The sequence below is a fragment of the Triturus cristatus genome, chromosome 1_1 (genome assembly GCF_964204655.1).
Source record: "Triturus cristatus chromosome 1_1, aTriCri1.1, whole genome shotgun sequence".
Lineage (NCBI taxonomy): Eukaryota > Metazoa > Chordata > Amphibia > Caudata > Salamandridae > Triturus > Triturus cristatus.
Window position 1 is genome coordinate 3,129,095 of NC_140579.1, and position 24,840 is coordinate 3,153,934.

Here is a 24,840-nt window from a genome sequence, read left to right on the forward strand (position 1 = left end):
GGAAATTCACGGGACAACTATTCGTACATTGGCCCTTTTCATTGTATTCCGCTACACATGGAATCACTTCCCTCGTTTCACCTGGGTGACCAGTTTTCATTCTAAACTGCTCTACTTTTATATGTTGTTATTTGCCCTTCCCTTTTTACTACTCAGGAGACTTTGCTCTCCTTACAGTGTACTGATTTTTACTTTTCTGCACAATCCTATATTTTCCTCAGCATGGTTGCATATACATGCAGTTTTATATATATTTTAAATAGATTTCGACAAGATCCTCTCTGTATCTAACGGACTACTTTTGGACATTGTACTTACTACAGGGCGCTTAGGTATTCTACATTCTTATTAAAAATCACTACTAATATATATTCTTTCCTTGCATGCAAAACGGAACACCAAATACACATATTTCTTTGTATCTTATAGAGCACAATGCATGCAAAATCTAGTTTTTCACTTGTATTATAATATATACTGGCATTCCCTGTGGCCTCCATGGGTTCTCTTCTTTCGGTCAACATCACCTATCATGGGTACCGCTTTTTATGGCTTTGGGTGAGCTGACGCTACAATGCATTTTTACACAATATCCCCAGTGCGTTGTGACCGGCATATAGAATTTCATGTCACTATTTTCCTTCGCCTCATCACTGCTATATGAGGTTGACACGTAAGAATTTTACATAAAAGATTTCATGAGAGATGATGTTCCATACCAATGTATGTATTTTGTCTGCAGCCTTGACAAAGCCCAACGGACGAAACACGTGTCAGCTGCTTGTGCTCGTATAGAGCAGATATTGGCCGTTCCTGCTGATATATAAACCGAACATTGTGGAAACTACAAATGGAATATGATAACTTCACAAAAAAGGGTAAAAAAGTTGAGGGAATTCATATTAGGACTACTTTTTTTATTGAGTGGACTTTCTATGTGTGCTCTAGTACTTATTATTTTGTATATTTGCTGCCAAGGACATTGTCCTAAGCAGGTGAACACCCTCGGTGGCAGGGTGTCTGCCGTACCATGGTAGCACCTCTACCCCCCATGAAGATATATGTGTATGATCCAACATCCCTAACAATAGTGCTGAAAAGTGGATCTGCAATTGTTGTGAGCAGAGCCACCATTTGTGTTTGTATAGTTAGGAAATTTTGACTTAGGTTTTGCCCAACTCTGAATTGAGGAAAACGCAGGGGGGGACTTTTCCAGAATGGGCTTGCTTTTTCTGTATGTTCAGGGAACTTTTCGTAAGACTTCAGTTAGGCTTTAAAGATACAAATATGTTTTGTGAGGACAGCAGCTCATTTCTGTGGCAATTATTTCAAGACTCAAGAGTTTGCTGAAAACTTGCAAGGATTTATGAAAATTTAAGACAGTTTCCAGATGACACAGGGGAGGTTTCTGAGGACTTAAGATTTGTTTTGAGAATGTAAAGGGATTTTATGAGGATCTGAAAGTTTCCTAACACTTTCTGTGAGCTCAGTAGTGGTGTTTACACACTGCAGCAGTGAGACCTGCTCCTTACACACTGACAGGAGGATAATAAACCAACCGTACCTGCTTAGGGTGCTTCTGACATCCTGCAAAACAGAGAAACAAACACAGTGAAATCAGCTTCCACAGAAGATGTTAAAGTTTTGGCAGTATTTTTAGGAGTGAAACACTTTACTATCTATGGTTAGAAAACAGTGACTGGGGTCACACGACACAGCACATTCTGGGGTATCGCATGACTAAGCACAAAATGTGATATTCAGAATGAGGTCACAAGATATAACAGAAACTGATATTCGGAATGGTAATGACATAGCACAGTGTCCTTCTGAATGGAGTCACAAAACACAGCACATTCTGATATTCTGAATGAGGTCACTTGGCACATTGTATGATGTTCTGAACAGGGTCACATGCATGGGCATCATTTAGGGATTACCAGGGGTCGCAGCCCCTTGTGACCTCTGACACTGCTTGTGCGACCTCTGGCTTCAGAGGTACCAAATGAGAACCAAGAACACACAGGCAGCTCCCCCTTATGGGAGCCGTGCTCCGCCTTTGTTTTCAGCCAATTTTATATTACACTAATAGTGAATGATAGATTATTATTCACTGTTAGTGTAATAAAAAATGGGGCACGAGGATCTAGAATGAGTACGTGTGTGGCAGATGACAAATAAAAAATGCTTTTAAATGTACGTGGGGTACAAGCTTGGGGATCGGAGTGTGGGTGTGTGTTTGTGAATGTGTTTGTACGTGTGAGCATGAGTGTGTGTAAGTAACAGCGAGTGTCAGTGACAGGTAGTGTGTGAGAGCCACTAAAAGGGAGTGAGAATAAGTGAAGATGAGTGTCAGTGAGTATGAGTGAGTCAGAGTGCACAAGAGAAAATGTATGAGTGAGTAAGAGTTGGAGTGAGTGTGAGTGTGAATGAAGGAGAGAGAATGAGTGATACAGAGTGTGTGAGAATGACAGAGTTAGAGCAAGTAAGTATGTTGGAGTCAGAGTAAGAACGAGTGAGAGTGAGGTAGACTGAGTGAGAATGAATGATTGAGTGTGGTTGAGTAAATGTGAGTGAGAATATGATGTAATGCTTGCTAGTCTGCCATTGACCCTTACATACTGAAGGTAATTTGTGGCTTATAAAGGGACCTATGGAAAAATTCTACTGCTGGAATACTGGAGGCAATTGCTGGCATGGACAAGCACCTGTGAAAACCACTGCTACTGGCACACTGGAGGCAATTGCTGGCATGGACAGGCACCTGTGAAAACCACTGCTACTGGCACACTGGAGGCAATGTTTGGCATAGGGGGTAACTGTGGCAAGATACTGGCACTAGCTCATTGGAGATGCTTCTTGGCATAAGGGAGGAAAACCATGAAATATGGGGGGCAACAATCACAAAATTCTAGTCCTGATGTACTGGATGTAATTCCAGCCAGGTGCAATTTCTCCATGGGTGCGTTGCCCCCCTGTATTTGCTGCCCCCCTGGACCCTAATATGCATTTATACAGTTTATATTCCCGGTTGCGATGCTTATATTATAGTGGTGAGCCGACTGCACATTGCAAGCAGCAGACTTGGGGGCGTGGCATCATGATAGACAGCACCGGAAGACTGTCTGGGTCTAAAGATGTGTAAGTGCGCATGTCAGGATGGATGGATTTCTTCCTATGACCAACCCGGCATGCGCACATAAGGCCTGTCCTACCCGCACAATGTTAGTGAGCCAGGGGTCATATCCGCAGCGACCCTGGTCTCCAAAGGAGAGCTGACTTTGCCTGCTCCAGCCAATCCCCACGCTGCTCTTATGCTGTGAAACAGCTTCTGGATTGGCTCAAGAGGCGAAGAGTAGGCCTTGTCTTGGAGGCAGCAGGTTTGGCTTTACAGAAGGACATGGCCAATCACAGTATGCCTTTATTATGGAGCCACGCAGTGATGGGTCATTTTCTATCCCTTGCGGCCTTTCCTTCAGTCGCTCTACGGTTACCGCCTCATCATCATGCCCAGCCCAGGGAGTAGCAAAGACATGGGTGAGAAGCGCTGCAAATAAGTAACAGTTATGGTAATAAACTATTTTACAGGATTAAGGTTTTCTTAAGATGTTTTACTGAAAATTAACCTGGTAAACAGACATAAGAGATACCTGAGAAAATTATCAGAATATGGTAAAAAACATCATGAAAACGGGCCATGAAATTGAAGGGCGTAGAGAGCTAAACAAAAGAGGAATGAAAAATAAAATCACATGGGGAAGCCAGATGAGTGAGGCACAAAAATATACATTTTCTGATTGGTAAAATGTAGACTTCATCACTTAAGGGTTACCATGCTACCTCGGAGACGATCTTAGAAGGCCAAGCGGCACTAAAACGGTAATAAAGTACGACTTCAGGATGATAAAATTTCAGGATAATAAGCAAGCATCCCGTGGCCGTATGTTGGTTCATTACAGTAGGACTTCAGGATGATGAATGTTTAATAATAATAAGCAAGCGTCCTGTGGTCGTACGTTGGCTAATTTTCAATGAAATTACTGTCTAGAATTATGGGAAGAAAATCCAGAAACATTTGAAGCAGGGGTCTGCAACCAGTCGATTATGAGCTACTGATAGCTCGCCGACAACCTGTCAGTACCTCGCAGCCTGACCCCCACTTTTGTATCCTGTCATAGCAATTTTGTTTATTTTCAGGCCTTTTTGGCCTCTTATCCATTCCTGCCTACTTTCGCACACACCAACTGCTCCCATTGGCTATTAAGCTTCACTGGGGAGTGGTGGGGCAAAGCGAGTGACGTCAGTCCTACATGAGCAGTGTTAGACTGCCCACCGTCAGTAACTGGTGCGCTTCCAGTCCATGTTGGCCGCTTCCCATTGGCTGATATACAAGGCGGGATGTGCGTACACTGCCTCTGCCAGCCCCCGCGTGCAGAGACTCAGTCTGCAGCACTTGAATAATGTTGGTTTGCTAGTGTGGCGCCTGTGGATTTGAAGCTTTCTCTAGAAAGAGAAGTGCATCAGCTGCTTTGCTAGTGCGGCGCCAGTGGATGAGAAGCTTTCTATAGAAACAGAAGTGCATCAGCTGCTTTGCTAGTGCGGTGCCTGTGGATGTGAAGCTTTCTCTAGAAACAGAAGTGCATCAGCTGCATTGCTAGTGCGGCGCCTGTGGATGTGAAGCTTTCTCTAGAAACAGAAGTGCATCAGCTGCTTTGCTAGTGCGGCGCCTGTGGATGTGAAGCTTTCTCTAGAAACAGAAGTGCATCAGCTGCTTTGCTAGTGCGGCGCCTGTGGATGTGAAGCTTTCTCTAGAAACAGAAGTGCATCAGCTGCATTGCTAGTGCGGCGCCTGTGGATGTGAAGCTTTCTCTAGAAACAGAAGTGCATCAGCTGCTATGCTAGTGCGGCGCCAGTGGATGTGAAGCTTTCTCTAGAAACAGAAGTGCATCAGCTGCTTTGCTAGTGCGGCGCCTGTGGATGTGAAGCTTTCTCTAGAAACAGAAGTGCATCAGCTGCTATGCTAGTGCGGCGCCTGTGGATGTGAAGCTTTCTCTAGAAACAGAAGTGCATCAGCTGCTTTGATAGTGCAGCGCCTGTGGATGTGAAGCTTTCTCTAGAAACAGAAGTGCATCAGCTGCTTTGCTAGTGCGGCACCTGTGGATGTGAAGCTTTCCCTGGAAACAGAAGTGCATCAGCTGCTTTGCTAGTCCGGCGCCTGTGGATGTGAAGCTTTCTATAGAAACAGAAGTGCATCAGCTGCTTTGCTAGTGCGGTGCCTGTGGATGTGAAGCTTTCTCTAGAAACAGAAGTGCATCAGCTGCATTGCTAGTGCGGCGCCTGTGGATGTGAAGCTTTCTCTAGAAACAGAAGTGCATCAGCTGCATTGCTAGTGCGGCGCCTGTGGATGTGAAGCTTTCTCTAGAAACAGAAGTGCATCAGCTACTTTGCTAGTGCGGCGCCAGTGGATGAGAAGCTTTCTATAGAAACAGAAGTGCATCAGCTGCTTTGCTAGTGCGGTGCCTGTGGATGTGAAGCTTTCTCTAGAAACAGAAGTGCATCAGCTGCATTGCTAGTGCGGCGCCTGTGGATGTGAAGCTTTCTCTAGAAACAGAAGTGCATCAGCTGCTTTGCTAGTGCGGCGCCTGTGGATGTGAAGCTTTCTCTAGAAACAGAAGTGCATCAGCTGCTTTGCTAGTGCGGCGCCTGTGGATGTGAAGCTTTCTCTAGAAACAGAAGTGCATCAGCTGCATTGCTAGTGCGGCGCCTGTGGATGTGAAGCTTTCTCTAGAAACAGAAGTGCATCAGCTGCTATGCTAGTGCGGCGCCAGTGGATGTGAAGCTTTCTCTAGAAACAGAAGTGCATCAGCTGCTTTGCTAGTGCGGCGCCTGTGGATGTGAAGCTTTCTCTAGAAACAGAAGTGCACCAGCTGCTATGCTAGTGCGGTGCCTGTGGATGTGAAGCTTTCTCTAGAAACAGAAGTGCATCAGCTGCTTTGATAGTGCAGCGCCTGTGGATGTGAAGCTTTCTCTAGAAACAGAAGTGCATCAGCTGCTTTGCTAGTGCGGCACCTGTGGATGTGAAGCTTTCCCTGGAAACAGAAGTGCATCAGCTGCTTTGCTAGTCCGGCGCCTGTGGATGTGAAGCTTTCTATAGAAACAGAAGTGCATCAGCTGCTTTGCTAGTGCGGTGCCTGTGGATGTGAAGCTTTCTCTAGAAACAGAAGTGCATCAGCTGCATTGCTAGTGCGGCGCCTGTGGATGTGAAGCTTTCTCTAGAAACAGAAGTGCATCAGCTGCTTTGCTAGTGCGGCGCCTGTGGATGTGAAGCTTTCTCTAGAAACAGAAGTGCATCAGCTGCTTTGCTAGTGCGGCGCCTGTGGATGTGAAGCTTTCTCTAGAAACAGAAGTGCATCAGCTGCTATGCTAGTGCGGCGCCAGTGGATGTGAAGCTTTCTCTAGAAACAGAAGTGCATCAGCTGCTTTGCTAGTGCGGCGCCTGTGGATGTGAAGCTTTCTCTAGAAACAGAAGTGCATCAGCTGCTATGCTAGTGCGGCGCCTGTGGATGTGAAGCTTTCTCTAGAAACAGAAGTGCATCAGCTGCTTTGATAGTGCAGCGCCTGTGGATGTGAAGCTTTCTCTAGAAACAGAAGTGCATCAGCTGCTTTGCTAGTGCGGCACCTGTGGATGTGAAGCTTTCTCTAGAAACAGAAGTGCATCAGCTGCTTTGCTAGGGCGGCGCCTGTGGATGTGAAGCTTTCTCTAGAAACAGAAGTGCATCAGCTGCATTGCTAGTGCGGCGCCTGTGGATGTGAAGCTTTCTCTAGAAACAGAGGTGCATCAGCTGCTTTGCTAGTGCAGCGTCTGTGGATGTGAAGCTTTCTCTGGAAACAGAAGTGCATCAGCTGCTTTGCTAGTGCAGCGTCTGTGGATGTGAAGCTTTCTCTAGAAACAGAAGTGCATCAGCTGCTTTGCTAGTGCAGCGTCTGTGGATGTGAAGCTTTCTCTAGAAACAGAAGTGCATCAGCTGCATTGCTAGTGCGGCACCTGTGGATGTGAAGCTTTCTCTAGAAACAGAAGTGCATCAGCTGCTTCAGAAGCTGGCTGAGCCCCCGCTCCACCAAGCCATAATATGGAAATGGTATAGCTTGACATGCATGCACCCCTCCACGTGTTGCTCATTGTTGAATTCAGATAACTAAAAGTCTAATGTAAACATTATTACACTTAAAAAAGCCCTTTTGTGTGACTGCTTGTGCTGGTGAGTTTCCGTCAGTGCAGTGTGCCCTTCTCTTCAGAGTCATGTGACATGATGGGGGGTTCCTCTTCAGCACCCTGTAGCATGACCTTCTGGGTGCCGTCCAAAATGAATAACCAACAACAGCACCCGTTAGCTAATAGCTTTTATATGAGATGGCACTTGCATGACCCTGGAACCCGCCCCAGCTCCCACATCTTAAACAATAGTGGCAGGTTCACAATTCCGGTGTGTGATATAATTAGGGGACAGGATGTGGCCTAACAGCTAGAGCGGTCAACCTCGAAGCTGGGGAACCGGGTTTGAGTCTCGGCAGAGATGCTCAACTTCCTGTGATTCTGGGCAAATCAGTTAATCTCTCCATGCCTAACAATATGAATGTGTTCGTCTGTAACGCAACTGGTGCTCAGGAAAAGAGCTCTGAGATCTTCGGGTCGAGTTTGCGCTATATAAAACTAAAAGAAAAATTATAGTGTTATCTCAGGAAAGGCCACTTAAATACTTGTTCTTTTGGCAGTGCAGGCTGACTGGTGGGAAGCGGGTGGTGCATGTTCACGACTCTGTGTCCAGAGATAACTGGAAACGTGAGCATAGAGTGCTGTTTCGGGTGTTCGTATCCCACCCCTCTCGCAAGATCCCATCTCGGAAACCCCCACGCGTCGGCTGAGGTGTGTGTGTGTTGTTGAATTATTAGCTGCACTCTAGACTCTCAGTAGAGTATTCAAGTCACTAGACCTGAATTTTTCAAGGCCTGATCATGTAAATTAAAGCAGCGTTTCACAAGGATCTTTTCTTTTTAAATACATAAAGTAATCTGAGTCATTCCTGACCACAAACTGGAGCCAGGAACATTATTTTACATTTCTTTTCATTGAAATTGAATGACTGAGAGGGTGTGGCGTAAGGGCCAGAGCTGCTGACTTTGAAGCTGGGGATCCAGGTTCGAGTCTCGGCGTAGGCTCGACATCCTCTGATTCTGGGCAAATGACTTAATCTCCTATCGACTACGGCCTATGGACAGCGCCTAAAAACGCTCACTGGAAGCATTATAAATTGTAATTAAATAATGAGAGAAATGTAAAATAGGTTCCTGGCTCCGGTTTGTGCCGAGGAACCACTTGCAAGAGGTACTTTATTAGGGGTTGCTGGGGGGGGGGGACTCTGGGAACAATACACCAGTTGCTCGGCCTTTAGTAGCTCACAATGATTTTATTGATCAGAAGTAGCTCTCGCCACAGAAAAGGTTGGAGACCCCTGGTGTACACGGATTACTGGTAGCACCGACGGTCTCATGCAGTAAAAAGTTACCACTGTAGAACGAGCGGGATTTGCAAGAGGGAAAGTCGTGCACCTTTTCCGCACACGTCCGCTGCCTGCGTCACCCTCCTATAGAGAATTCCAATGTTCTGATGTTATTGTCCAAGTTGTGACATGCTGTGTAAACTGCACATATTATTTACCAGCAGATAATAACAACAAATACAAAGTATCCACTGTGAGCAAATAGCGGCCTATGGGGGCATTGCATCAGGAGGAAGCGGGGACCACTTACCTATTCATTAAGAGAAGATGAACCTGTGTCGGGCCAACAGCTATGGCACTCTGTAACAACTCTCTAACAGTGTAACAACAGCAACAGTAGTTACTAGTAGTAGTTACTTTGCTCCTGAGGCGGAAAGCCGGGAGAGTGCTTAATTTTAAATTTATCTTTGTGTTCTTGTCTATTTTAAAAAGACTCACTCACCCAAATTACTTGAACTGACAGCGGGATCACCGCTGATAGGAATCGGCGGGGAAACGCTATCCCAGCGTCTTGCTTCGATCACAGGCCACGCCCCCTTCGGAGGCCACGCCCACCGCCCACTGCTTAAAGGGACGCTGATCACTAGCGTCACCACTTGTAGTTACTTTGCTCCTGAGGCGGAAAGCCGGGAGAGTGCTTAATTTTAAATTTATCTTTGTGTTCTTGTCTATTTTAAAAAGACTCACTCACCCAAATTACTTGAACTGACAGCGGGATCACCGCTGATAGGAATCGGCGGGGACACGCTATCCCAGCGTCTTGCTTCGATCACAGGCCACGCCCCCTTCGGAGGCCACGCCTACCGCCTATCCACTCTCATTCCATAAACATGTGCCTCTACAGGAAGCGCAGTGGACGAGCGCAGCGGGCGCGCCGATGGCGCGCCGAAGGCGCGCCTAAGGAAAGCCCGTCTGCGCCCGTCCGCGACCGACCGAGGCCAGAGGCAGGTCACTGTACCCCTATTATCCATTATTCCAGCTCGCAGCTGACCAAGATACAAGGCAAGTGACCATTGGCGAATGTCGCCGTCAACCAAATTACCAAATATGGCCTCTTATCCTCCCAAACTTCATCCCAATTGAATTCCCGGTCTTTGCCCCGCGCCAGTTATTTTCCAGCCTCGTCTGCCACTGACCACCCTCCCACAGCCGTCTCCGCAATGTATCTTAATACCGGATCGGCAGTTAAACATCAGCTCGATCTTTTCTCGCTATTGGAGTCCCACAAACCCGATATACTTTTCCTTACTGAGACTTGGTTCTCGGACAGTTCTCTCCCCTCCGTACTGGCTATACTCCCACCATCCTATTATGCTATCCGAGTCGATTGTTCTTCCGGAAAGCCCGGTGGAGGGGTGGCCCTGATTGCCCGCAAAGAACTCACGTTCCAACCTTTAGCATTCTCCTCCCTGGGCTCATCAGACTGTCTAGTTGCCCGTTCACCTTCCCTGACCCCCCCTCTCACGTGCGTCCTTATTTATCGACCTCCTTCTTCCCCGCAATCGTTCCTTCCCAACTTCCAAGACCTGATGGCTACCCTAGTTGTCGACCACTCTTCCATCGCAGTCCTTGGAGATTTCAACTTTTGGCCCTCAGACCCCGAGGAATGTGCAACTTCCAAGGAGTTTTCAGACTCACTTCGTTCGCTCAATTTTATTCCTGCGGTCCAAGCTCCCACCCATAGGCTGGGACATATCCGTGACCAAATTTGGTACCGAAACTGCCCGGTCACTTCACTTTCCATTTCTCCCTGTGTTTGGTCGGATCATTTTCTGATCACTTTTTCTTTATGCCCCCATTCACTTCCCAAACCCCTTCCTGCCAAAAACGTCTGGGCCCGATCATGGAACCGCGTTGATACAGCGGCTCTGTCGGCCACGCTCTCTTCATCTAGCACCGACCTCTCAGGGCTGCCATCCTCAGCACAGGCTGAATCTATCAATAGCTGGCTGCGGGCCGGCTGCGACTCCATCGCCCCTTTGAAATGCATCTTGTCCAAACGCTTCAAAGATGCCAATCGATGGTTTTCCAACGACCTAAAAACTCAAAAACTCAACCTCCGCCAAGCGGAACGTCTTTGGAGACGAGATTACTGCCCCACCCTCAGACTCCAATACACCACCCTCTTAGCCCAATATAAGAAGTCTATTCTGGAAGCCAAAAAGGCTTACTTCTCATCTAAAATTCAACTTGCGGAGAACCGGCCCAGAGAAATATTCTCCATCGTCCAAGACCTGGCTTACTCTGACAGAGCTTCTCTCAAACCCCTTCCTTCTCAATCACTTTGTGACTCCCTTAATTCCTTCTTCCTCGATAAAATCAGCACGATCAAGGCCAAGATTCCTTCCCCATCTTCCTCTTTCACTGACCCCCGTTGCCCTTCTGCCGTAGCTCGCTTGGACTCCATTCCCCCCCTCACAATCGATTCTTTCACCTCCATTCTTTCTATGGTTAAATCCGGCTCCCCCTTGGACCCCTGCCCTGCCTATATCCTGAAGCAGATTTATACCCATTGCCCCACTCCACCTCTCTCGTTTCTCAACAGCTCCTTATCCCAGGGTATTGTTACCCCTGCACTTAAATCAGCGGTGATTGTACCTATTTTAAAAAAACCTGGCGCGGATTCCTCAAACCCAGTCAATTACCGCCCTATATCCCTTCTGCCCTTCTTGGCAAAAGTGCTGGAACGCCATGTGGTCAGAACCTTGAGCCAATTTGTGGAAAGATACAGCGTCTTGGCCCCAAGGCAGGCTGGTTTCCGCCCGCACACTCATCCGAGTCAGTAATTATATCGGTCCTAGACAACCTTCGAGAAGGTATGGATTCCAGTAAGTCTCAGGCCCTGGTCCTTCTTGATCTCTCCGCCGCATTCGACACGGTGGATCATACCATCTTACTTTCTCGTGTCGAGGCGGCGGGAATCGGAGGGACTGCCCTGTTATGGCTCTCCTCCTTCTTGAGTGGGCGCACCCAAGCGGTCCGCCTGGGCGAGTTCTCAGCTGACTATCGCTCAGTCCAGTGCGGGGTCCCCCAAGGATCCTCCTTGTCCCCTCTGTTATTTAACCTTTACATTGCCCCTCTTATTTTCGCGCTACAGCAACTGGAGGTCTCTGTCTACAACTACGCAGATGACCTCCAGCTTATTTTTTCCCTCTCCCTCTCCCCCCAGTCAATTGCTAACTTTCAGTTCATCATGACTTTTATCCAGGACTGGATGAACTTCAACCACCTGAAACTCAATCCCGACAAAACGGAATTGGTGTTGACGGGTGGTTGCTCCAGTCCATGGTCCTCCTCTTTCTGGCCCTCTTCTCTAGGCCCATCACCCACGCCGGTCCCCTCTGTCAAAACTCTTGGATTCAAAATCAATAATCAACTCTCTCTCCATTCTCAAGTCAGTGCCGTCGTCTCTTCAGCCTTCCTCTCCCTCAGAACTATCCGGAAAGTTTCACGTTTCTTCTCTCCATCTGCCCTCAAACTAATACTTCTGGCCATGGTGACGTCTCGCTTGGACTACGGCAACGCCATCTATCATGGCATGCCTGCGTACCTCGTGAGGCGCCTACAACTAGTTCAAAACCAGGCAGCCCGACTGGTTTTTAACTCACCCAGGTCACAACATATTACCCCCCTTCTCAGATCCCTCCATTGGCTCCCTGTTCGGCAACGCGCTCTTTTCAAGCTTGGCTGTACCATCTTTAAAGCCCGGTCTGGCACTGCCCCGGCTTTCATTAACACAGCCATTCAAGACTATATCCCCCCTAGAGAACTGCGCTCTACAACCCAGCAACTACTGGTGGTACCTCGCTTCAAACGGAAAAAATGGGGAGGTTCCAAATTCTCTACCACGGCTCCCGCCTTTTGGAACTCCCTCCCACTCCAACTGAGGTCTTGCTCCCAATATCCCTTATTCCGCAAAGATCTCAAAACCTTTCTCTTTACCGAAGCCTTCCAATCCTAACCACCCTGTTCCCTCAGTTGTTATGCCCCTTGAGCAGTAGTAATTACATAGCGCCAAGAAACCGCCTGGTGTATGTGCGCTCTACAAATTCCTTAAACTCAACTCAAACTCAAACAGCAAATCCTGCCGTACTTCCGCACCGCCTTCAGCGTTACTGGTGGAAGCAGAAGTTTATATTCTGAATTCAGCTTTGTCACCAGAATGAAAGGGGACGTTGAAGGACGTTGAAGGGCGTTGAAGGGCATAGTTTTCGGACTCGAGCTGGAAAGTGTGGGCACGGATGGGTGCAGGCATTTTACAGCTTGCGGGCTTTTCAGAGATGCACAAAGCCCATGTAAGCAGCTCGTTTTCCCACTCGCATACTTGGGACAGATTGACTTTTGAGCAGTGTTTGTAGGGTGGACGTCAAACTCTGCAGTGCCGGTGGCAGGCAGAGTTTTTGCCAAACTCCGTGCTCCAAGCAGAGCACAGAATGTGGCAAACTGTGCCAAAGAAGCTGATTTTTCCGCCCACTCCTAGAATCAACGTCCCTGGTCACATGACACAGCAGTGGGTGATAGGAATGAGTTTACATGACACAGTCTGCTAGTCTAAAACAAGTCACATGACTCAATCTGTGATATTCTGAATGTTATCACATGAAGCAGTGCAGTGTAGGATTTACTGAATGAGGCCACATGACATAGTCTGTGATATTTTGAATGGGGTCACATGACACTGCATTGTCTGTTATATTCTAATCTGTATCACATGCCCCAGCACATGGAGAACTTCACATAATATTATAAATCATGAATGGTTTCCACCCGTAGAGGAGACATTTTACAAGACCTACAGGTGATATCACACACACTGACAGCACAGGCAGAGCGGCAAATGGAAGTTGGTTTCTTCCCATGAACACTCTGTATATCACGCTTTGAATACAGGTATTTGGATCTCTGCAGTGATGTGAGTTATCCTAATGGAGTCTCATACACTAAAATCTTTGTCACAATTTAGCTACTAGCTGTAATCTATAGCGCTTAGACACCAGCGGAGACAGTGCATGATACATGCGTGCTGCATGTGGAGGTTAGGGTGAGCTCAGAGTGTGTCTATTGTGTTTAATGTATGGGGACAGGAGTCCATTTTGGTTCCCCTGTGTGTGAATAGTACATATGATGGAGGATAGAGTGAGCCTGACAGATAGGGAGGTAGATTGTGGAAACCTTCTTCAGGTCATTGAAGTGGACCAAACGTTTGTGAATGGAAAGGAATGAGGGAGACAAATGATGCTCTGAAGGTCATTTGCTGCCCATTTCCTGCATCCATCATCCCCAGAAGAGTTAATGCAGTTCTGTGTAGCAGCCGGGAGGGAAGGCCTCTCGTCTGAGCCTTCGTCTCAGTTTCCTCTGTCACGGCACACCCAGCTCCACTCTCTCTTCCTGCCAAGATTGAGTGACAAAGACTTTAACCCGACCAGTCCGTGCCAATAAATAAAATGTCAGAACTGCCTGATGCCAGCTCCAGAGATAGAGCTCTTGAATTTTCATCTACATCTAAAAAACTAGGACAAATACTAGTAAGAAACCCAGGTCACTGTGCCAGGAGTCTCTTTGACCAGTGTCAAGACCCACAAAGCACTGATGGAGATAAATAGCGTCGAATTTTAGATAAACATGTAAATAAGAAACAATATGTTTTTTAGGTATAAAAAGTCAATCTTTACTAGAAAGATATTTTTCTTTCACACATTCTGAATCATATCGAACCTAAAACACCATTTACATCTTTGATGGTCATGAATTACTATGATAGTCTTATGTTCAGCTCTTCCTAAAAGCTCTGATGTCACAGAGCATTATATCACAAATCTTGGTTCTCTGACAGTGGTCGTCAAGGTGTAGTCATTTGTTGTGAATCAATATAGCAACTACAGCACACACGAGGCTCACAGTTGTAAACACTGAACCAGGTTCAGAGCTAGGATGCCTTACTGCCGCTTCCTTACAGGTGAGGGCAACCTGGAAAGGACCCCTGCTGTAGGCTGCCTATAGAATAGAGGAGCAGTCGCCTGCCTATAGAATAGAGGAGCTGTCGGCTGCCTATAGAATAGAGGAGCTGTCGGCTGCCTATAGAGTAGAGGAGCCTTCTGTTGTAGGGCGCTTCTCCCCACATCTGTGTATTGTCTATTGAAAATATAAGATAGTAGAATTACTGACTTAGTGGGAAGTGGCAAGCGCAGGACCACTATCATCAGATAACCCAAACATATAGGACAGTTTGAGTTCATCAACAGGTCATGGGCCATCGTCCTTGACTGACAGAAGAGGTTCATCACCAGGACAGGAGTCAAATTCCTGTAACTGTAAGAGAGGCTACATCAAGAGATCACGGAAGAGCATCCTAGACTGAGTCGCAAGGTCATATCAATGGGTCCGGGTCCATCATTCTAGCAGGGGGCAAAAGTGGTCCTCTCTTGTGAGACGGATGACCCTCCCTTGGACTGTGGGTCTTACTGGACCCCTTTCATTTCTCATCACTGACACAAAACTATACACCAAACCTTTAGCTACACTGGTGATGGTTGGCTTGATTTCCAAATTGGTCACCCAGGGAAACATATTGTATTGTATTGTATGAATACTTATATAGCGCACTGTGACCCTTCGGGTATCCAAGCGCTTTCAACCAAACGAGATGTTTTAGTGCTGAGGGGGGTAGAGTAGGGGGCATCAAGCGGCTGGGGAGAGCCAGGTCTTGAGGCTCCTCCTGAATTCCATAAGTGATTGCAACTGTCTGAGTTCAGATGGAAGTTCATTCCAGCTTCGGGCTCCGACCACACTGAAGGCCCTCCCCCCCAATCTTGCCCGTTTGAACCTGGGCTGGACCAGCAAGCTGGCATTGGATGACCGCAACTGCCTTGCGGGGGAGTACCTTAAGAATCTCCCTTGAAGTGGGACCGGTCCTGTTCCATGAAACGCCTTATGAACCAGGCAAAGGGACTTGAAGAGGACCCTCTCTCTAACAGGCAGCCAATGAAGGTCCCTAAGTGCCTGAGTGGAGGAAGAGTCGAACCTGCGGCCCAGTGCCAGCTTAGCAGCGGCTGACTGTACTCTCTGTAGCCCCTGTATGATGTATTGGGGGGCTCCAAGGTACAGCGAGTTACAGTAGTCCAATCTGCTAAGAATTGTACTCCTAACGATCGTACTGCGGGAGTCAACAGGCAGCAATGGAAGAATCCGACGTAAAAGACGCAGCAGTCCATAACAGGTACTAGATGTTTTATTTGTCTGTGAGTCCAACTGGAGATTGTCATCGAATAGCACCCCGAGATTCCGTACTGTGCCAGCTGGAACCAGTGGGGCCGCGTCCGGGGTGAGCCTAAAGTCCACTGGTAGATGTTGAGTCCGTTTAGTTGGCGCAAAGTACAGCAGCTCGGTTTTATCTCCGTTGAATTGCAGGCAGTTCCTCTGTAGCCAGTCCGTAGTCTGCCTCATGCAGCTTTGGAACCGCTCCAGAGAAACCGCCTTGTCACCTTCCAGGGAGAAAGCCAGTTGTGTGTCATCTGCATAGTTAATCAGCTCCACCCCGAATGCCTTGATGATAGAAAAAAGCGGTTGTAGGGATATATTGAATAGGATGGGGCTGATGCTGGAGCCCTGTGGGATTCCAAAGTCCACAGGGGTATTTTCTGAGGTGAAGGAACCCATGGACACCCATTGGTGTCTCCCCGCTAGATAGGAGCGGAGCCACCGTAAGGCCTGGCCGCCCACTCCAATCTCCATCAGCCGTCCCAGCAAGATTCTATGGCTCATGGTATCGAACGCGGCTGATAAATCCAGGAGCACCAAGACAGAGGTGCTCCCGGTATCAGCCCGCGTACGCATAGCTTTACTATCTATTATTTGCCAAGAAGCAGAAATGGCATTTGAACATGAGTTTGGATTAACTGGTAAAGTACATGTTTATAGCAACATTGACAGGTCATGGTCATTATAAACTACTTCAACTTACACTGTTTCAGAACTGGCTGTGGAACCAGAGAGGGATGCTCTCTGCCACCCTCGGAGGAGATGTACCCTGTCGCCCTCGGAGGGATGCTCCCTTTCGCCTTCGGAGGGATGCTCCCTATCGCTCTCGGGAGGTATGCTACCAGCCTCCCTTGTAGGATGTTCTGGATGCGCTCTGTCAATCTCTGAGTGATGCTCTCTGCCACCCTCGGAGGGATGCTCTCTGCCACCCTCGGAGGAGATGTACCCTGTCGCCCTCGGAGGGATGCTCCCTTTCGCCTTCGGAGGGATGCTCCCTATCGCTCTCGGGAGGTATGCTACCAGCCTCCCTTGTAGGATGTTCTGGATGCGCTCTGTCAATCTCTGAGTGATGCTATCTGTCACCCTCGAAGGGATGCTCTCCTTCACCCTCGGAGGGATGTCCTGGATGCTCTCTGTCACCCTCAGAGGGATGCGGTCTGTCACCCTCAGAGGGATGCTCTCTGTCACCCTCATCTAATGCCCTTTACATGGAGCTATTTCTCAGGAAGCTTCTGGGTTGTAAACTAATCAACCTATTTGAGCAGCGCATCACTGTTAAAAGTTACAGCGTATGACCCCAATGAGGAGGTTTAAACCTCTAATCCCACCCTGAGCCAAATTGGTGAGGAATTTGGTTGCCGTTCACGGTTTCATGATAATCCAGTTATACATCAAATTTCTTGTGCTGCCGGGCAGCAATTTGCGGACTTTCATGTCACGCACTCTGTAATATGACCAAGGGTTACATGTGATATAAAATTGTCAATCTTCTTCAATCTAAAGCGTTTTCTGTGGCAATCTTTATCTGGAGCTGAGAAAAACCAGTGAGCTTGTCATTACCTATTCCAAATGCCTAGTTATATAGCTGTTCGCCCTAACAAAAGATCGGTGAACGCAAACGCTAGTTGCCATCTGTTTCAGGAAAAAAGTAACAGCTTTAGAACAGAAATATTTTCAAACTTCTTAGAAAAGGAGGATTTGTTTTTCAATTCTCTAAGATGCTGCCTCAGCTTTTTTCACAATTTGCTCTTTCATTTCCATGTTAATAACTTTCACTGGAATTGCCTGGTGTTGCATTAACAACGACCTCTACAGCCTTATGTCAACTGATGCCACACCCAACCATCCGCTCACCACATGAAAACTGCTCACCACACAGAGCACCACAGCCATCATGAACTCCATCCACTCTGGAGCACCCACGGACCCCTGCCCCCACCACCTCTATTCTCAACGCATTCATCAACACAGCCACCTTTTTTTTAAACATATTTTATTGCATTTCTTATTTTCATTTGCATCATTACAATGTGTGCAGCTTGTAACATTTTATACATCCAGTCCTGTATACAGTAGTCCTTTGCAGCTCTCCGCCACAATCCAGGTATATACAACATCTTAATGCGGCTGTTGCATTGTCTAGCAATGAACTAAAAAGAAGGTGAACATTTGTGACAAGCGTATTACTACAATATTGATACTAACTACCCAAAACTCCCCTCTTCCCACCCTCCCCGGTCTCACGCGTACCTCTCCTTCCGGTCTTGTAAGTGTAAACTTCAGCCTATGCTTGTTGCCTGGTCGTGTGCATGTGCCTTAATACCTCCTGCATATACGTTGGTTTTAGGGCTTGGTTATTTTTGTATGTGTTAGGTTGTAATACCTATGGCTGGGTTTCAGCTGCCGCTATGGACTTTAGAGCTTCCAATAGAGCATCCCACTCTAATGCTATTGGTACTTTCCGCAACCCTTTAAGCTCTTCCCTGTGAAGTGTTGCGCTCTCTGCAGTGCCCCAGCATATTAGTTCCGAGTGCCATGCCAATGCGTCTGGAGGTCTCCATGATTTCCATCTCATTGTAATATTACGTATGGCTAATATAAGTGCAAGATCCATAAGTCGGTATTGTACTTTGTATTTGTGCACTTGTGTATGCAATCCTAGAATGCACTCCTCCACCGTGTTCTTCACCTCCCGCTCCGTCGCTTCCCCTATTCTATGCCTTATGGTGTCCCAGCACCCTCGTATTCTTGGACAGATCCACAACATGTGAATTAGGTCAGCTCCTTCTGTTGACAATTGACAGGTGTAGTAATATGCTCGCAATTCTGGGACTCCCAGTCCCCCCATACGTGTACCCACTTGTAGCTTTTTAAGGCTGATGCGGCGTCTGCCATTACCCCAAATTAGTTCAATGAGCATCATGTTGGATAAATAGTATAAAAGTCTCGGTAGGACCACCATTTTTGCAAGGGCCACTCTTCCCATCACTGACAATGGCAGTGCTGTCCAGAACCCTATGCTGGATCGCAGGGCCTGGATTGCTTTGTGTAGGTTACCATCTAGCATATCCGCATGTGTCCTGTATATTTGTATACCTAGGTATTTAAAAGTGTCCGTGGCTACTTCTATACGCGTGTCTCCAAAGGCCATATACTCAATCCCTGTGTGTTCTGTAAAAAAGAAGGCGTGTGACTTTCTTATATTAATGGCTAATCCTGAAACCTTGGCAAAGCGACAGAACGTGTCGTGTACTGCGGTTAGAGGCATTCTTAGGTCATGCAGGTATAAGAGAATGTCATCTGCGTATGCCGAAAAAAGGTGTTGCATGTGTCCCAGTAATATGCCTCGTGGCAGGATTCTTTCCGCAGCGTTATGGCCAGTGGTTCCAGAGCCAATATAAATATTAGAGGTGACAGAGGGCAGCCCTGCCTAGTCCCTTTATGTATCGTGTATGCACTAGAGATGTGGTTTCCCGTGCGGGCTCTGGCAACAGGGTTTTTATATAGCAAACGTATCCACGCAATATAACCCTCCGGTATCCCAAATTTCCCCAGAGCTTGAAACATGTATTCCCAGTTTATGGAGTCGAAAGCTTGTTTTAGGTCCAGCGAAAGGCAGCCCGCGTGTGGATATTGGCTTGGGGCTTCCGACATCAAATGGTGAAATTTTCTAATGTTCAAGGACGTGCTACGTGATGGCAAGAACCCAGTTTGGTCTATGTGTATGAGCTTAGGCAGGGCGGGCAGTAACCTAGTAGCCAGTACCTTGCTTAATATTTTATATTCCGAGTTTAGTAGGGACAGCGGCCGGTAGTTTGCCATATCCGCAGGGTCCCTTCCCGCCTTCGGAAGTGATATAACCAATGCTTGCGCTGTTGTGAGCGGCAGGGCCCCCTCCTTCCATACAGTTTTGTACAACATTTCCAATTGAGGGACTATGAGATCCGCATATGTGCTGTAAAATTCTATTGGGAGCCCGTCCATGCCAGGGGTTTTATTTCACGGGAGGTTCTTTATGGCTGTCCGAATCTCAGCTTGCGTAATGGGCCCGGTGAGGCCTTTCTGCGCCTCCGCTGTGAGCCTTGGGTACGTCAGAGCAGAAAGGAAGTCTGCTGTTTGGGGCTCTAGGTCATGGTCTGTGGTGCTATACAATGTGGCATAGTAATGGCGGAAGGCTGTATTAATGTCTGCTTGCGTGCATACCTTTCCTCCATCTAGTGTCTCTATCTCGTGTATAACCGCTGTAGGGGGAGCATCCCGTATCAACTTGGCAAGCAGTGCACCAGACCTGTCCGCTTCCGCATGGGTTCTCCTCGTGTATGCCTGGTAGTCAATGACCCGTAGCGTCTCTAGTGTTTCTGCGTGTTTTATCCTTGCTTCCTGCAGTGGGCCCTTACAGTCGACACGTGTAACTGCTGCCTGCTCTAGTGTACCCATTTCGTCCTCTACCTCTTTTAGTTTCTTATGTATTTCCTGCCTGACACCCACTGTCGTACTGATTGCTTTCCCCCTTATCACTGATTTAAAAGCATCCCATTCTATCAATTTGCTTGACGCTGTGTTGCTGTTGATTGCAAAGTAGTGTTCTATGATCCCAGAAAGGTCGTTGCGGAGCACTTGGTCCTCCAGCATCTGCGGCCATAGCCTCCATGTGGGAACTGGTGTGGGTACCCTCCCCCATGCCATGGTTATCTCAAGTGGATTATGATCTGAGAAAGTTTTTGGTAAGTATGTGGCGTTGAGCGTCTGCATTGCTATTCTGGTGGAGCAGTACATCCTGTAAATTCTTGTGTGTAGGTCGTGCACTGCAGAATAATAGGAGTATTCCCTGTGCGTGGGGTGTCTCATTCTCCATACATCACACAGTTCCCAGCCCTTTGCCCACCTGCCCAGTGCTTCGGCTTGCCTGAACACGCCCACCCATGTAGCGGCGGGTGTGATCTATCCAGTGTTACGTCCATCACCGCATTGCAGTCCCCTCCCAGTATCCAGGGGTGCGATTCCCAACCCACCAGCGCCCCGCTCACCACATCCCAGTATTTGTCTTGTTCCGTATTCGGGGCATATACCGTGCCAAGCACCATAGGCTGACCGTCTAACATGCCTTTCACAAATATGTACCTACCAAGCTTATCTACTCTTTGCTCCGTTGCCTGGAATGGTACTCCATGCCTCACCCATATTGTGGCACCCCTGGCGTAGCTGGAGTAGGAGGTGGAGAAGATTTGCCCCCTCCATTTTTTGCGCAGCTTTACCGCTTCGCTGTCCGTCATGTGGGATTCTTGGAGATACACTATCTGTGCTTTTCGGCGTTGAAGCTGGGCGTGTATCCTATGTCTTTTCTGTACTGTCCCCATGCCCCGTATGTTCCATGTTATTATGGTGTATCTACCTTGCGACGTCATTCCTTTATTTTTGTGTCTGCTGGAGGAACAATGCATCTTCCGGATGCAATAGCCATCCAATGTTCCCGGTACCGGGAGACCGTCCCCTCCCCCCAACAACCCAATACTCGGTCTGGTCATCCAACTATACCAGACCATAAAACTGAACTGAAACAAAAAAGAAACCTCATTGGTCATGTATAGCGCCTTTGTCATTGGGGGGACATTGCTAGCGCTCCACATGTGGCGTATTCTCGTGCAGTAATATGATCAAGCTTACTACGGAACCTGTGCCGTTTGAATGTAGGCTAGTGTGTGTAGACCCGCCAGTTTCGCGGGCACGTTACAGAAGATCGCCCTACATTTACAGATATCAAGAAAAAATTATACTTGCGAATACAGTCAGCCATATAAGTCTTTGATGACTTGCGGGGTCGCAGAGGGGAACAGCGCGACACTGCTCTTAAGAGTCCGATTCGTGCGTGGCCTCTTCCTCCGAGGAGGGCCGAGTCGTCACCTCCAGACTGTTCGTGAGGGCGGCCGCCGCCACCAGCGCCCCGGCCTTGGTCTGCTCCATCTGCTGCTTCGTGATGTACTGCCTCGCAGGCGTTCTGTCCGTTCTTTGCCGTCTTTTCCCTGGTGAGGTCACCTTGCTGTTCCCGCTCTTTGCCGATGCCTTTGAGTCAGTCGGTGCAGTACTCTTTAGTTCCATTACTTCCAACCAGTCTTCCACATCGCCTGGGCTTTCAAAAAAGTAGGATTTTTGTTCTTGTATGATCTTTAGTCGCGTCGGGAAAAGCAGTGCATACTTCAGGCCCAGTTCTCTGAGCTGTTTCTTGACTGCCAAGAAGAAGGAGCGCTGCCTCTGTACCAGCATCGTATAGTCCGGATATAGTGAGATCTTCGTGTTTTCAAAAGTTATCGGAGTTAATTCGCGGGCTTTCTGCAGCAGGAGGTCTCTGTCCCGAAAACTCAGCAATTTTACTATTAGCGGTCGAGGTGGAGCGCCCGGTTTTGGGCGCCCCATGGGTATCCTGTGCGCGCGCTCTATGCAATATTGCGTAGAAAGTCCTTCGTTGGCGACATGGTCCCGGAAGCATTGTTCCATATATAGCTCCCTTCACTTTTTTCCGGCAGTCCAATGACTCGTATGTTGTTCCTTCGGGCTCTTCCCTCCGCATCCTCCACACGATCCAACAGGGCGGTTACTTGTTCCTGCAGTCGTAGAACCTTGGTTTCATTCTGAGCCTGCCGTGGTACGACATCTTCCAGCGTCGCAGTGTGCATCTTCACCTTATCCGCCATCTTAGTGTGGTCCTCTCGGAGCGACCCAAGGCCAGCAGACAGTGTCCCTATTTGTAGCTCTAGTGCCTTCCTGGAGTCGCGCACTTCTTGCAAAATGAGATCCAGTTTTTCCACTGGGCCGGGCGTCGCTGACGACGCTGCACACCCTGGTCCGGACTTGCCCCCGGTAGGGTCCGCCGTGTCCGGGACGCAATCTTGTCCGCCCTGGTCAGGTTGTCGTACTCCCTTGCGCCCCATCCTGCAGGCCAGTGCAGCAATAAGTGACGTGGATGACCGCTTCCCGCTTTGTGGCGCGCGTCCTCAGGTCACCCTATCCGGCGTGTCTGCTAGTGTTTCCCACTGTCGCATGGGTACGGTGTCCCCTCATCCGAACTGTGCCCTAATGCAGTCAATGGTGGTGGTTGACGCTGTCTTCTCCACAGTGGCCCGCCCAGAGCACCAGCACGACAGCGTCACCCTTCTTACACCGCGGTTGCTGGGAAGGGAGCGGACGCCCAGAGAATGCGGTGGGCCTCAAGTCTTGCAACCTCTCCCAGTTTGTGCCACATCACCCTCTCACAATCCATTCACGTCACCTTGGTTGTGGTGCTTGCATGTTACGAACAGAGATCTCTCCAGGCGCTTTTGTGTGCTTTCCACCTCGCCGTCACAGGCATCTCATGATCTCCCCCTTCCTTCTGTCGCCTCCTGCGCCGCCATTTCCAAATTATCGCCCAGTTATTCCCTGCTACACGGCTTCTCCCACAGTCCACCTCCGTCAGGCCGGCGCATCACAAACTCACCCGGCCGGCGCAGCGTCCCGCCTCTCCGCTTCTCAGCAGGGCACCACTGCGTTTCGCATCAGGCCTGTGAGGCGGTAGGCCGCATGCAGCCTCGTTCTCAATTAGTTGCTGCTCTCGCCCGTCTGGTGTCGTGCAATTCACCAGTCACGGCAGCCACCACCTCCGTTCCCTCCGGGCTCCACTCGTGTGCTCATGCGCTTTAGGCTGCACGGCCGCGCGCCAGGTTTCCCGTAGCGTATCGGCTTCTTCATGCGTAGGCCGTCACCACGATGCAGCTCTCCGGGTGCGGCTGCCTTTTCCTCCGCCCGGCCTTCGGGGACCAATTCACCGTCGTTCCCGGCTCTCTTGCGGCGTTGGTCGCACCGGGTCCTCTCGCCCGCTACCGCAACCTTTCCCGGTCTCACAGGAGGCTGCCCTGCGTCCACTAGCGGGTATTATGCAGGATATTGGCGGCCCAGGTCCGGAGCTCGGTTACGATGCGGCCACCATGCTTGGCTGCCGGCCACGCCCCAACACAGCCACCTTTACTGATCAATGGAAACATGCAGAGGTCAGACCCCCTCCTCAAGAAACCCTCCGCCGACCCTAGAGAACTCAAGAACTAGCGCCTCATCTCTCTGCTCCCCTTCCCAGCCAAAGTCCCTGAGAAGGGGATCAATCATCAACTCACCGAGCACCTGGAGAGCAACAATCTGCTGGACACCTCCCAAACTGGCTTCCACACCAACCACATCACCAAGACTGTCCTGATCACCACCACCGATGACAGTAGGTCCCTCCTCAACCGTGGGGAGACAGCGGCCGTGATCCCTCTCGACCTCTCAGCAGCATTCGACACCGTATCTCACCACACCCTCATCAAAAGAATCCACCACATCCGGATCCAGGGAGACGCCCTCAAATGGATCACATCCTTCCTCACAGGATGCACCCAAAAGATCTGCCAACCACCCTCTGCTTCGGAACCCAAGAGCATCATTTGCGGCGTCCTTCAAGGCTGCTCAATCAGACCCACCCTGTTCAACACGTACATGACGCCTTTGGCCGACATCGTCAGAACCCACGGCCTCAACTTCATATCCTACACAGATGATGCCCAGCTCATCCTCTCGCTCACAGAAAACCTTTCCACCACCAGGACGAACTCCCACAACTGCATGACAAGCGTCACCGACTGGATGAAGACCATCTGCCTGAAGCTCAACATGGATAAGACGGAAGTGCCAATTTTCTGGGAATAACACCTCCCTGTGGAACGACACCTGATGGCCCTCCTAACTTAGGGGTCCATTAGGATAACGGGCGGATCGCCACCGCCGGTATGGTGGTGGCGATCCGCCCGCCAAAAACCTCTGCCCGCTACAAATTTACCCCTGCCACATTACCATGGCGGCGGGACCCTGGCGGACGGGAAGACAGTCCGCCGGTAGGCAATCCGCCCGATTGCCTACCGGGTGGAAAAGCATTTTATATGGTGGCGGTGTCTGGTAGACACCGCCATCCATATTATTATGCAGGCGGGAACCCGTTGCCGCCACGGAAAGGCGGGTGGTT

General features: G+C 48.9%; 1 protein-coding gene across 1 annotated transcript in view; it reads right to left on the minus strand.

The window, feature by feature from the left end:
• Positions 1–24,840, minus strand: part of LOC146869052 (E3 ubiquitin-protein ligase TRIM39-like) — a 95,508-nt gene that overhangs the window by 39,755 nt on the left and 30,913 nt on the right. Inside the window, exon 4 of the mRNA XM_085645090.1 lies at positions 1,565–1,587. Within this exon, the coding sequence (XP_085501216.1) occupies positions 1,565–1,587 (23 nt within the window). The remainder of the gene's footprint in view (positions 1–1,564; positions 1,588–24,840) is intronic.